Consider the following 14,453-nt stretch of genomic DNA (forward strand, 5'->3'; position numbering starts at 1 on the left):
ATAGGAAGAAAGTTGGAAATGAAATATGAATGGGAAGATTATTTATAATTGAAAAGAGAAAATGTGGAAAAAAAGATGTTAAAAAAGTCAAAAGGGAGAGGAGTGGACCAGAGAGATGTGGGTTTGGAGGGCATCGTAAAAGGGGAAGAACACAACACAATACAACACAACCAACCCTCTAACTTTTCTGACAACGTTTCCCTTCTCTTATAAATGAACCACCATAACCCTTCCACCAACAAAAAACCCACCTCATCTTAATCTAACCTAATTTCCATCCATTTAGCCCAAAATTACGTTTTTTTTCCCCTTAAAATAAGTAAGTAATAATTAAAACAACTGGAATTTTATACGATTAGGTTCGTTTGAGAAGAAAGTAATGTTGAGGATGGGGAGATGAAAAGTATTGAAACAATTTGCTGAGTTTGATGTGGTAATTTCATGGGTAAAGAAAAGCAGCAAGAAGGAATGGGTTTGTAATTTGCAAAAAAAAAAAAAATATGAGAAAGAGAGAGAGACAAAGAGGATGGCCGGAAAATGAAAAAAGATGGGCTGTTGACGGCGGACATAGAGAGAGAGAGAGGGGATGAGTGAGACATTAATATTAATTAAAATGAAGGTTTTCCTTTTCCATAACAGTGTACACACGTGGGGCTCAGCTTCAATAATATATAATATAATATATGTCCATTCCACTCCCTCCCAAACTCTTCTTTCTTTCTTTCTTTCTTTCTTCCCTCCCATCCTAATTTCTAAATCCAAACCGACCCAATCTCACACCACCTTTCTTATTCTTCCATTTCAATATTTTTTTTTTTGAATTTCGAATGATGAATTTCCCTTGTGCCTGAAATGGAAATTACATTGGCTTTCGGTTACAATTTTTGAATTAGAAAGAGAGAGATTAGGGGGACTCCTCTCTGTCGGAGGGCGGAGGAATGGTGGCTACCGGATTATCACCGGCGCTGACTTCGCCTTTTTATTTGCATTTTTTCGTTCCACAATCTCTTTAAAAATAATTACTCCCCAAGATTTCTCTCCCAAATCAAATCCCTCATCCAATCTTGTCCATTTCTTCAGCTCCGCCGTAACCGTTTCCGCATATTTAGTAATGAGATTTGGGTATTTGTGCATATTCAAATTTCGCTCACTCTTTGTGGAACCCAATTAGCCCACCATTGTAGTGGAAGCCTTGTTTTGTCGTCTTTGAAGTTTGAAACCCAATATATATATTTTTTTCTTTTTTTTTTTTTTAAAAAAATATATTTTAATAACATACTCACGATCATATCTTCTTCCTTGTTTGTTTGCTGTCGTACTCGTTCGTATTACATTTCATGAACATGATATAAGATGCTCCAATTCATTAACTGACTCTACTCAACACAAGCATTAACCAAAAACCATGGACTTTGGCGGTGGCTCTGGTTGGGACAACGATTCCTCCTCCGACCCTCAACGCAGAAAAAAACGCTACCATCGTCACAATGCCAACCAGATTCAGAGGCTCGAAGCGTAAACCCCTTTTCTTCTTCTCTTCTTTTATTTTCTTGCTTCTCTCTTAATGTCTTCATTTTTCTTCTTCTTCTTCTTCTTCTTACAATTTTCAACTTCTTTTGTTTGGGAAATGAAGTATGTTCAAAGAATGCCCACACCCAGATGAGAAGCAGAGATTACAGTTAAGTAGAGAACTGGGATTGGCTCCTCGACAAATCAAATTTTGGTTCCAGAATCGGAGGACCCAGATGAAGGTTTCTTTCTGTGTCTTTCTCTCTCCCTCTCAAACTCCTAGATTTTGGAGCCTTTGTTACAGATTGTAATATGCTCGTATTTTAATGATTGTTCAGGCTCAACATGAAAGGGCAGATAATAGTGCACTTCGAGCAGAGAACGACAAGATTCGATGCGAGAACATAGCCATCAGAGAGGCACTCAAAAATGTTATTTGTCCTTCCTGCGGTGGCCCTCCCCTTCAGGACCCCTACTTCGACGAGCATAAACTTCGAATCGAAAACGCCCATTTGAAAGAAGAGGTTCTTATTCCCATCTTTTATTACTTTACAAAATCTATCATAACATAAGAAAAACTGAATTTTGATGTGTAATTTTCTTCTTGGCAGCTTGATAGAGTATCTAGCATCGCAGCCAAGTATATCGGGAGGCCAATCTCTCAACTTCCACCCATTCAACCTTCTCATTTTTCCTCATTAGAACTGTCCATGGGTAGTTTTCCCTCCCAAGAAATGGGATGTCCTTCTCTTGATCTTGATTTACTTTCTGCAAGTTCTACAAGTGTTCCTAATTTACCATACCATCACCCAATTCACCTATCCTCCGTGGATAAGTCCCTCATGACTGAAATTGCCACAAATGCCATGGCAGAGTTGCTTAGGCTTTCCCAAACTAATGAGCCTTTCTGGATGAAATCGCCAACTGATGGTCGTGACCTTCTCGACCTTGAAACCTACGAACATGCTTTTCCAAGACCCAACACTCCCTTGAAGAATCTACATTTTCGCACTGAAGCATCGAGAGACTCAGGCGTCGTGATCATAAGTAGTGCAGCATTGGTTGACATTTTTATGGACTCGGTATGGCAACAATTCTCTCCATCCTTCTTCGCACATCGATGTTTCTTAATAGTTACAACAATGGAATTGAAGTTACTGAATTGAGTGTGCAGAACAAATGGACAGAGTTATTTCCCACAATTGTCTCAATGGCAAGAACAATTGAAGTTGTATCGTCCGGGATGTTGGGAAGTCAGAATGGCTCCTTGCAACTGGTATATAATTAGCTAGACGTACTTTTCCAATGTCACTTTACTTTTTCAGTTTCCTAATTTTTGAGTCCAAAGTGTTTGAATTGCAGATGTACCAAGAATTGCAGCTACTCTCCCCATTGGTTCCAACTCGTCACTTTTACGTCATCCGGTATTGTCAACAAATTGAGCAGGGTGTATGGGCTGTGGTTGATGTTTCCTACAATATTCCCAGGGAAAACCAAATAGTTTCTCATCCTCAATGTCACCGCTTTCCCTCTGGTTGCTTGATCCAGGACATGCCTAATGGTTACTCTAAGGTTTTGCCACCTTATTTGTGTAATGCATTTTTCTTTATAATTGAAACTTCATACTTTCTTTTTCCAAATATTTCTTCTTATTGGACAATGCTCATTGAAAACAGGTTACTTGGATTGAGCATGTAGAAGTGGAAGATAGAGGCTCGACTCATTGGCTTTTTAGAGATCTTATTCATAGTGGATTAGCCTTTGGTGCTGAACGGTGGCTTGCAACTCTTCAGCGGATGTCTGAAAGGTTTGCCTGTTTAATGGTGACTGGTAGTTCCAATCAGGATCTTGGCGGAGGTAACGTCCGACCCAAGGTTGATTTTGATGTTTTACAATAAAGTACTTGTTTTGTTTTTTTTGTTACAATGTCTTAAAGATTGTTATATTCTCCCAGTAATTCCATCACTAGAAGGAAAAAGAAGTATGATGAAACTAGCACAACGAATGGTAAACAATTTTTGTGCTAGTATCAGCACATCTCACGGACACCGTTGGACCACCCTTTCTGGGATGAATGAGGTTGGTGTTCGTGTCACGGTGCATAAAAGCACAGATTCTGGCCAACCTAATGGTGTGGTTCTTAGTGCAGCTACAACCATTTGGCTCCCAGTTTCCCCTCAAACCATCTTTAACTTTTTTAAGAACGACAGAACCAGATCCCAGGTATTTGTGATTCAAATTTTCAGACTAGTCAAACACTTTATGATGACAATGATTTCATTCATTAACTGTGTAAGTTTTAATGTTGCATCAGTGGGATGTTCTCTCGGATGGCAATCCAGTTCAAGAGGTTGCTCATATATCCAACGGATCCCATCCAGGGAATTGCATATCTGTTCTCAGAGTGAGACTCTTCTGTTGTTTTGTTCCAAAGTTTTTTCTAGCAAGTTTAATGATGGAGTAACCTGAAGAGTGTATTTATGGATTGTATACATTTTTTGTCTTTTTTTCTTTTTTCTTTTTTGGAAAAGGCTTTCAATACAAGTCAGAACAACATGTTGATTCTCCAAGAGAGTTGCATAGACTCATCAGGGTCACTTGTTGTGTACTGCCCAGTGGATCTACCAGCCATGAATGTTGCAATGAGTGGGGAGGATCCATCAAGTATTCCATTACTGCCTTCGGGATTCACAATTTTACCAGATGGTCGACGGGACCAAGGAGAGGGTGCATCGAGCAGCTCAGATGTTCACAACAGGTCAGGGGGTTCGCTGGTGACGGTTGCATTTCAAATACTAGTAAGCAGCTTGCCATCTGGGAAGCTGAACTTGGAGTCGGTGACAACGGTTAACAACCTTATCAGCACCACTGTCCATCAAATCAAGACAGCCTTAAATTGTCATAGTTCGTAAGGAGAGGAGGAAGAGGAATGATGAAGGGAAGGGTGTATCCAATTCAACACTATTTTTTTTTTCCTTTTTGTTTTGGTTTTTGGATCTCTGCTCCACAACTGTTTGGGTCTTACATAACATTAATACATTGATGAGATGTGGGAGTGTTTGTGGTGGCAAAATTGAATCTGGGGGTTAGTTGGGAGCTTTGAATGTGCTAAACCATTATTTACTGCTACTGCCAAAGCAAAGCTCCTGTCATCCCACTCCCATTTTACAGCCAATATTGTTGTTGTTGTTATTAATTGGTTTTGTTTAGTTTAGTTTTGGGAGGAACTTTTCATGTTCTATATCACAGCTTCAGAGTCTACTGAGAGAGTCAAGAACGCACCATATGTGTTTCCACACTTGTTTTTTTTTTTTTCCTTCCCAAGCCACCAATGCTGCAAACTTTGTATGGTTCGGGCATTGACTCTCGAATGGATACTTTACATTTACTGATTCTATCTCAATATTTTCTTCTCTTTCTCAGTGCTTCCGATTGGTTTTTGTTTTATGTGACATTATGATTACGATATGCTCAGTCTGTATTCTGAACAATATTGTTTGGCTTTTTGCTGTGTAAGAGATTGGTTTCAACTGTCATATCATTTCAGAATATGATTGTGCTTAATGCTTATTCTCAATAATGTTATTAATTTAAGGGCCTTCTCCATAAATAGACCAAAATAAGATTCAGTTGTTTAAAACTTCCAGTGTTTACATAAATACATGTGTGTGATACAAAATAATTATGGATTTTTATATGATAGTCTTCTAATATTGTGTTTTTTATTAATTTATTTAAAAAAAAACGATACTAAAATCATTAAAAAAAATTTAAAAGGAATTTTTTTTTCGTAAAAAACGTCCATGTATATAATTAGAAAAACATATGAAGAAATTTTTATTTTATTGGTTTCCTGTGTTCTAAAAATAATAAAATAGAAAATATTGTAAGAAAAATGGATGGTTTTGTAAATTTTCTTTATAAAGAAAAAAGAAAATAAGTAACTAAAAAGGTCCGTGGACGTCAAAAAAATTGATAGGAAGTTATTTGAGAGATGTTAAAAGAAAATATTTAGAGAAAAATGATGAATAATATAATGTGTTTTAATTTGGTATAGATGGGAAAATGGATCTCGTTAGCTTCTGACACATTTTTGAGGATGCAGAAAATAAAAATAAGAACCAATAATTTATTATCCATAGAGATGAGTTACGTTGGAGCATTAAGTTTGGGTCAATAATTCACTTTGGATTGCACAAAAGGATACAAAGTTTTTGTATTACTCAACCCATTATTTCTGTGTTCTTATAGTAATATAATGCATATTGTTTATTCATATTCAATATATTTGAGGAAGTCTAAAATAATGATAATAAAATTAATGAGTGAAAAAAAGCAACCCAAAAGGAAATAAATTAAATATATATATATATATATATATATATATATATATATATAGAGTATATAGGTATATAGATTGAAGGAGGAGGAGGAGGAGGAGGAGGAGGAGGGTGTGGGTTAAGCCATGCCACCATAGTGGGAGTGGGACACTGATGCTGAGAAACTCTATTTATTCTTCTTCCTACCACTACCATACTGCAATTAATGTTGCAAATCCAAGTGATATTAATACTAAAACTCTTTTATTTGCAACTCTTTTTAAAGAAATAAATACTCTTTTTTTTTTTTTTTAAGAAATAAAAGTGTTTAGAAAAAAGAAATAGCAAGTATTTTCTAGACCTTTTCTTTATACGAAAACATGAAATAGGCAATAGAGTTCATTTATTATAATATGATTCTTTATCAAATCTATACTATTTTAAGAAAAAAATTGATATCTACTTTCTTCGAGAAAATATGCAAATACTAAATAAATTATTTTGAAAAATGGTATTTAAAGATAAATATAGTAAATGAATGATTATATTTGTATAGCTCGTTGTATAAGTTGTAAGTATATACAATGGTTTGCACCCCTAATTTCAATAATTTAGTCTGATAAAGTAATCGGTTAAAGAATATAATTTGATTTTGTTTTCAAATTCAAAGAGAAGAAAAAAATTTAAAATATATGAACAAACAAATATATTAAATAAATCAATTAATTGGACATTAATTGCACGAAAAAGTTAAGGAACCATACCATAAATATTCATTTTGCTTCATAAGAAAGAAAGGGGGGAAAAGGCCAATTTTTATTTTTAGTTTTTATTTTCTTGTGGAGGGAAAGGCCAAAAATAAAATTATATAATCTATACAGAAAAAGGTAAAATTTATATATGTGTACTGTATACTTTATAATGTAGAAATGAAACTCAAAACAATAATAATAGCAATAATAACAACAGCATAAATGCAACTGTGGAGTGGCAACTTCTCTCTCCTCATGTCTCATTTGCTGCCTCTCTCTCTCTCTCTCTCTCTCTAAATATTGCATTTAATATATTAATCTAAAATTTTCTATGCCAACTTGTTTGTAATTTCGCTGATTAAGACTAGTTGAAATTAAGTGGAAAAATGATCATTACATTATTGCCTCAACTAAAAAATCAATGATGTGAATCTTTACCTTCACATTTGAAAACACCAAATTAAAACAAAAAAAAATCTATCATAGTTTAATTATATGTTTTATGTGCCTTCCATTTGAATTGAAAATTAAATGTATTCATCTAAAATCATTGATAACGATTTTGCAAAAAAAAAAAAAAAAAAAAAAGAGTTTTATAAATAAGATAATTTAGAATAAACACTCAAAATTAATATCTTGTTATTATAATCTCTCCCTAATTCGTTATAATTCTTAAAATTAGTAAGTCATCTATTTCATTTTCACCATATGGGTTGTAACTACCTATAACTAAAGTCGTTCAATCGTTGCCTACGACTACCACCTCCACCCACTTTGGGCAATGATCTAACTATCCATGAGCACTATTTTAAATGATTTGTTCATAGTATTCATAATTGCTATTTATGATAACTTGACATCAATAAAAAGGATATATAAGGAACCAAACAATTTTTTTTTATAAAAAAAGACACTTTGGTCAAATATATGATTGGACGTTGTGATCCAATTACAATTGTTTCATAATAGGGTTGAGCCTAAATAAGGCCCACATGTTGGGTCTGAGTGAAGCCCAAACAATCTCGAGAAAAAGCCCATTCATATGCCTTGTTGCGTGGCACTGGCGGGGGATTTGGCAACTGCCACTGCAGCTGCACAGTGAGACTTGGAGCTCTTTGATAAGGCAGCAGAGGCACAGAGACAGAGAAGCTTAGAGAACACTGGCCATGGCGTTCTCTACAGCTGTTAATAACTACTCTCTAGTTTCTTCTTTTCTTTCCAGTAATTCTTCGGCGACGCAAAAGAGAGCAAGACGGTCTTACATTTCTGCCAAGAACAAAAGCAAGGCCAGTTCCTTGCAGTACAGAAAACTTGGGGATTCTGACCTTCAAATTTCGGAAGTTACGCTTGGAACGGTAACCATTTTATACCAATGCGCTCTTCTTCTCTTGTTTTGAAGTTTCTTTTTCTCTCTCCGATAAGCTTTCATGCTGGAGCACTAAGTAAGGTTATTTTCATCTATGATTGCGTTGCGTAGATACATCTTTTCTAATTTGTTAGTATTGTTTTATGCGTGTTTGAAGATGACTTTTGGGCAACAAAACACCGAGACAGAAGCTCATGAACAACTGAGTTATGCTTATGAGCATGGAATCAATATTATAGATACCGCAGAGGCAGTGAGTTTTCTCATCAATCTTTTATTCCCTATCAAATTCATTATTTAACGTTATACCTCTAATACCACATATTTCATTTGGCAGTATCCAGTTCCAATGAAACAGGAGACACAGGGAAGGACCGACATCTACATTGGTAACTGGCTCAAATCAAAGCCCAGAGACAAGGTAATGGGCTTGATGGATAATCACGTCACCTTAATTTGCATTTCTGTATCGCTGAAGAAGTGGAGCTCTTTATCTCGTAGATTATTTTGGCGACAAAAGTCTGTGGATACTTGGAGCGATCCACTTATTTGCGAGAAAATGCGAAGGCCATACGGGTTGATCGTTCCAATATCAGAGAAAGTGTAGAGAAAAGTCTCAAGCGGCTGAACACTGACTACATTGACTTACTGCAAATTCATTGGTGAGTTTATACGTTTTAGCATATTAATTTTCTAAATTGGTAGAAAGTAGCTAATGAATAAACACGAACTTTTTCTAAGAGGTTGTGCTTGAAGCATGTAAAGCGAACCCAATTTTCTCCGCATTAATTTTACCATTTATTCTTGGGTCGTCCTTTCTTTCATGTGTGTCCTCTTGAACTTATGAGAACCACTAAATTTTTAATGGAGAGCAACTTATAAGGATACTATCTATCAGATGTAGTTTTTAGGAAGGAACACACAGCTCAATTTGCTTTGAAATTGATTTTTTTGTTTGAAGGGAAATGAAATTGTTGATCTTTTCTTCCGAGCAGTTCACGAAATTGACTGGCTTATAGTCATTGAGAGTGATATACACACTGGTCTGTTGTAAAGTTGTGAGCATGAAGTGGTTAGGTTGTTTAACATTTGTTAAGTGGTTGAGGGTTCGTTTTTATAATAAAAAAGAAATAAATTTTTTTATTAGGTTAATGAAAAGAAACTAATGCTCAAAGTACAAATAAAAACCTTAAAAACAAAGAACCAAGCAAAACCAAACAAGAAAACCGAGACATAAAAGACTTGCTAAATGGCAACATCCCAGAATCAAAAGACAAGATAAAACTTGTTCAGAAGTCCCATCGAAAGTTCTAATAATGATCACCCATAAGAATCATGAGAGGAGCATAACATTGTCCTGATAATCCTTGTTATTGCCTCCATGTATTTATAAGTGGGAATCCATCCCAAAGCATTTAAACTGTGAACTGTCTGATTAGTGGGTATAAAATAAGTAGCGGTTGTACCAGAAGGTTGAGTTGTATTTAGTTTCATATTAAAGAATTAGTTGTTTTGTTATTGTATACAAAGCTTCTAAGAAGCTTTGAATCACGTTTGTAATCATCAAGAGCATTATTAATAAATTCTACCCAAGAATTATCTCACGGTATCAAAGCCTTTGTCTCCTCTTTTTCTTTTAGACAGTAATGTTCGAGGACTTAGTCAAGAAGTTTCATATATTTACTATAAGTATTACATTTCATTCTTAATTGCTCTCTTGTTACGCTTGGGATTTTTCTTATGACAAACAAGTCTCAAGTTTTTAACACTTATCAAATCTTTAAACCTTGAAAAGATAAATATGTTTCTTCTGCCATTAAAATTTTGAGAACTGATGGGGAAAGGGAATACATAATCAACTCCTTTGAAGTCTTTTTATCTAATTGAGACGGTGAGGCATTTTTCATCAAACTACTTGCCCCTAAACCCCTCAACAAAAAGGTGTTTCTAAGTCCATCACCGTCACCTTACTGAATCAACCTTAACCTTACTCTTTTATGCATCCTTACCTTTCAAATTTGAATACTACACCTTCCTGCTGCTACTTACCTTATTAATGTTCGTCATCTGTACATGTTATCCACCTCTCCAACCATAAAATGATCATAACCTCCAACCTCCAACCATAAAATGATCATAACCTCCAACCTCCAACCTCCCAAATTTGTGTTTCTAGGCTACTGAAAAGAAACCACAGTTTTATTTTCTTATTTTAAATAAATTTATTTAATTCGAAAGTATGCAAGGGCTATTAATGCTACAATTCTAAGTCAAGCAACTTTATAACCTCTAGGCAAGGGGTTCTCATGTACTGATCAAGACTGACAATTATAAGACTGTTAAATTTTGGTCCTCATTCTTTTGATTGGTTGTCACAAGGGGTTTAGGGACTTACAGAATCTTTGGAAGGTGTGAGACCACCAATCATCCATCAGTATAAGAGGTAGGGGTGAGCATGGTGGGCCGAAAAACCGAAACCGAATGAACCGAAGTCGGGCGGTCGGAATAGTACAATCGGCGGTCAGTTTTCGATTCTAGAAACTCAAAAACTGAGATGTTGATCGGTCGGTTTGAACAATAAGTTTAGGTTTAAAAAGAGAAATAAAATAATGCAATTTTTTATTTTTAAAACCCTCTATCAAAGAAAATTTTGCTCCAACCATAAACCACATAGTATTTGTAAAAGGAAATTCAAAGGACAAAGAAAAAAGAAATTGAATTGAATCTATATATTTCACATTTAAAAAAAGAAGGAAAAAAGAAAGGGAGGAAAAGAAAAGAAAGTAAGAAACATAGGAGGAGGAGAGAAGAAGAAGGAAAGGGAGAAGAAAAAAAAAGAAGGAAAAAGAAAAAAACCCGACCGAACCGACCGACGGTTGGACCAGCCGGTTTTCTTGGAACCGGCGGCTGAAGCCGGTTTTCCAACTTCCATGCCGACAAGGTGTCGGTTCGGGGGCGGTTTGGTCGGAAAACCGACCCCGACCGCCCGATGCTCACCCTTAATAAGAGTACGGGCACGAATGTAACTGTAGGAGGAAGTTAGTTATGTATGGGAGTGAGAACTGGTAATATTGTGGAAAAGGAAATAAGGGGACCAGGTGAGAGTACAGAGGTATTTTGGGTAGGAAGAGGTAGTATAATAGTAGAGGTTGGTATTTCATTTTTCTTTAGCTTGGAATTAGTATCAGACTCTCACAGTGAGAGGAGTTGTAGCCTTGGGGCTCTTTTTTCATCCAATAACACTTGTTTGTAAGGAGATACCTTACAGAAGGCTATTTCTAAGGAGATCCCTTCTTTTTCTCCTTTGGTTCGTCATGTGGTGAGGGAGGGGAGGGATGCTTATTTTTGGGAAGACCAGTGGGTTGGGGATAGACCCCTCTGCTCGATGTTTCCACATCTTTTTCACCTTTCCTCTTTAGAAAATTGCATTGTACCAAACTTTTTAGTCTGGTCTGGTAGTTCCATCTCTTTTTTGTTTGGGTTCTGTCGTTCATTGTCTGATAGGGAAGTGATGGATGTAGCCTTGCTTGAAGCAGTTGTTTTTAGACAGGGAGGAAGGATTGTTGGGTGCGGAGTCCCAATGCTTTGGAGGGATTCTCGTGTTACTCTTTCTTTTTTAGGCTTATTGATCCTTCTCCCACAAGTTAGTCAGTCTTATTTGCGCTTTGAAGAATTAAGATCCTTGGGAAAGTCACAAGTTCTTTTCTTGGTAGGTCTTGCATGGAAGAGTTAAGACTTTGGATAACATTGTGAAGAAGATGCCCTTGTTAGTTGTCTTGCTTCCATATGTTCTCTATCGGAAGGCGGAGGAAAACCTAGGTCACATTCTTTGGAGGTGTGAGTTTGTGAGGGCTGTTTGGTGTAAATTCTTTTAGACTTTTGGTTTTTGGCTTGCATGGAATAGGGAGTGTCATGATATGATCGGGGTGTTCCTTCTTCATCTGCTCTTTCGTGAGAAGGATTAGTTTTTATGGCTCGCTAGGGTTTTTGCTATTATGTAGGATCTTTGGGGGGAGTGCATGTGTTTAGGTGGTTGGAAAGGGATCCTAGTAAAGTATGGTTCTTTGTTAGATTTAATGTTTCACTTTGCTGGTTCATATTTTTGTACAAGGCTTCTCTTTTGTACTTTCACATTTCTCAATGAATGTGGCCATGATAAATGTATATGTATGTGTGTAAAGGAAAAAGAAAATAGAAAAGGGACGAATAAGTTGCATTGTAGTTGTAAAACTAGAAGCACCTGCACAAATAAAAAATAAAATTCCGATCCGTTTCTTTTACTTTAATGCTTGCTGTGATAAAATATCTTATTACTTTTATTAACTTGTCTTCCTTATTCTAATTTCGTACTAATACTTGCGTCTTTTAGTGCTTGTTTCCAGTTGCTATATCTAATATGTTTGGTTTTTGTTCAGGCCAGACCGGTATGTTCCCCTATTTGGGACGTTTGTTTATGATTCTTCGAAATGGAGGCCGAGTGTGCCTTTTATAGAGCAACTGAAGGCATTTCAGGAACTTATTGACGAAGGAAAGGTGGTTCCTATTTGATTAAGTTAGGAATACATCATATCTTGAAATGAATTTTTAAGTTATGGTAGGAATCAGTTTACTGAAGAGTTACACGTTGAAAATGCACGTAACTGGAATACTCGCTATGAAATGCATTTCTTATAAAACAGAAATGCATTCTTTTTGCTTTTTCTGAGATACAATTTCATGAGTAATGAAATAAAATCATTTGGTTGGTTGAGGGTTATGAATATGTGAAAGTGCAGTTAGATTAGCGTTTACTCCAATCTTCTGGTTATTTTTCTTCTTTTGTGTCACTTGGGTGATATGTGATTCTGAAATTATGATGCAGATACGCTATATTGGTGTTTCAAATGAAACTTCATATGGAGTGATGGAATTTGTTCACGCAGCAAAAATTGAAGGATTGCCAAAGATCGTTAGTATCCAAAACAATTACAGTCTTATTAACAGATGCCGCTTTGAAGGTGGATGATCTTTTAATACATTTTTCTCAGTTTTATTAATTGAGAGTTTTAGAGATTTCTTGGTCTTTTAACATTTGATGCTGCCTGACCTTATGGATGTGTTTTTACTGGAAATAGTAGAGTACATCTTTAGATTTCTTTATCTTCCCCTTCCAGCAAAAATATAATCATTGTCATTAGATACCACCACTTTGCAATTTAGTGTTCTACTCGAACTTCAAGGAAATTGAACAATATGCTATCATCATTATAGGATAGATTTGTAGTGAGCTTTGCTCCAAATCGGCATTCAAGGATCTCGTGCACAACATTATTTTTTAGATGCCATCATATTGACTATCAACCTTGAGCAGTGAAATATGACCAACTGGTCTTCATGGTTTTGGGTTCAACATGTATCTAGACATAAGATGTTTTGGGTTCAATATATATTTGCAGTAAAAATTTAAAATGTATCAAATAATGAATCTGATAACTGCAACCATGATTAGTTGGTGTTGCTTTTAGCATATATTCATTTGGAATAGAAATATGATCCAGTTGTTACTTGCAGTCGATCTTGTTGAGGTTTGTCATCCAAACAACTACAATGTTGGCTTGCTTGGTTATTCTCCTTTGGGTGGTGGAACGCTGAGTGGCAAATACTTGGATGTTAATTATCAAGATTCAGGAAAAGGAAGGCTGAGCCTCTTCCCCGGCTTCATGGATAGATACAATAAATCTATTGCCAAGGTTTGTTCCATCCCTCTTGCCTGTCCCGCTGGCCAAATGATTAGACAAGAGAATGTAATAGTAGCTTAAAATGTTTGGAACGTGTTGATGTCTTTTACTGTTGACTCTCCCGAGCATTTCCTTGACAGAATATGAATTGATTTTTAACCCGCCCAATCTTGACTTGCCAGTAATCTAAATGTTCTATCTTAGCATTTACGCATGTTTATGTTCTATATGATTTCTTTGATATAGTAAAACCATGCTATTATTATAACTAAGAGATGCGTCCCCAACGAACTGCTCCCAGAAAAATAAAAATAAAAATATATATGTTGAGATGTTAGGCTAACGTTTCTTCTATTTCAGGAAGCTATAACCGAATACGTGCAGTTGGCCAAAAAGTATGGCCTAACTCCAGTACAACTTGCACTTGGGTTTGCGCGAGACCGTCCATTTATGACGAGTTCGATCATTGGCGCAACTTCCATGGACCAGCTTAAAGAAGACCTCGATGCTTTCACAATGACCGAGCGGCCATTGCCTGCAGAAGTGTTGGAAGACATTGAAGCCACTTTCCGAAGATATAAAGATCCAGCTATTTAGGAGGGACGAGGGACGAGGGACGAGGGACTACCCTTTTCTTACCGCTCCTTGTTCTGGTGAATGCTTTCTGTATTAACTCAAAATACATTCATTATGCATTATATTAAATTTGAAAATTATTTGAAGTTCATTCCAATTAGCTTCCTTCCATTTCATTTCTCTCCTCTACCTATTATGGTCCTTGATTCCGGGC

The 14,453-nt window shown here is 36.1% G+C and overlaps 2 protein-coding genes across 2 annotated transcripts; both read left to right on the forward strand.

The window, feature by feature from the left end:
* Positions 1-719: 719 nt before the first annotated feature.
* On the forward strand, positions 720-4,931 carry LOC103488762 (homeobox-leucine zipper protein HDG11-like). The gene is made up of 10 exons (XM_017043328.2): positions 720-1,515; positions 1,634-1,751; positions 1,848-2,033; positions 2,121-2,591; positions 2,684-2,785; positions 2,872-3,081; positions 3,186-3,366; positions 3,464-3,732; positions 3,824-3,913; positions 4,041-4,931. Exons 1-10 carry the CDS (start codon positions 1,406-1,408, stop codon positions 4,419-4,421), a joined length of 2,118 nt encoding a protein of 705 aa, XP_016898817.1. The 5' UTR covers positions 720-1,405; the 3' UTR covers positions 4,422-4,931.
* A 2,710-nt stretch (positions 4,932-7,641) lies between these two features.
* LOC107990488 (uncharacterized) lies at positions 7,642-14,399 on the forward strand. Its single transcript, XM_017043896.2, has 8 exons — positions 7,642-7,935; positions 8,104-8,199; positions 8,284-8,367; positions 8,448-8,608; positions 12,362-12,479; positions 12,808-12,943; positions 13,497-13,675; positions 14,024-14,399. Exons 1-8 carry the CDS (start codon positions 7,747-7,749, stop codon positions 14,258-14,260), a joined length of 1,200 nt encoding a protein of 399 aa, XP_016899385.2. The 5' UTR covers positions 7,642-7,746; the 3' UTR covers positions 14,261-14,399.
* The last annotated feature ends 54 nt before the right edge of the window (positions 14,400-14,453 follow it).

The sequence above is a fragment of the Cucumis melo genome, chromosome 12 (assembly GCF_025177605.1).
Source record: "Cucumis melo cultivar AY chromosome 12, USDA_Cmelo_AY_1.0, whole genome shotgun sequence".
NCBI classification, from domain to species: domain Eukaryota; kingdom Viridiplantae; phylum Streptophyta; class Magnoliopsida; order Cucurbitales; family Cucurbitaceae; genus Cucumis; species Cucumis melo.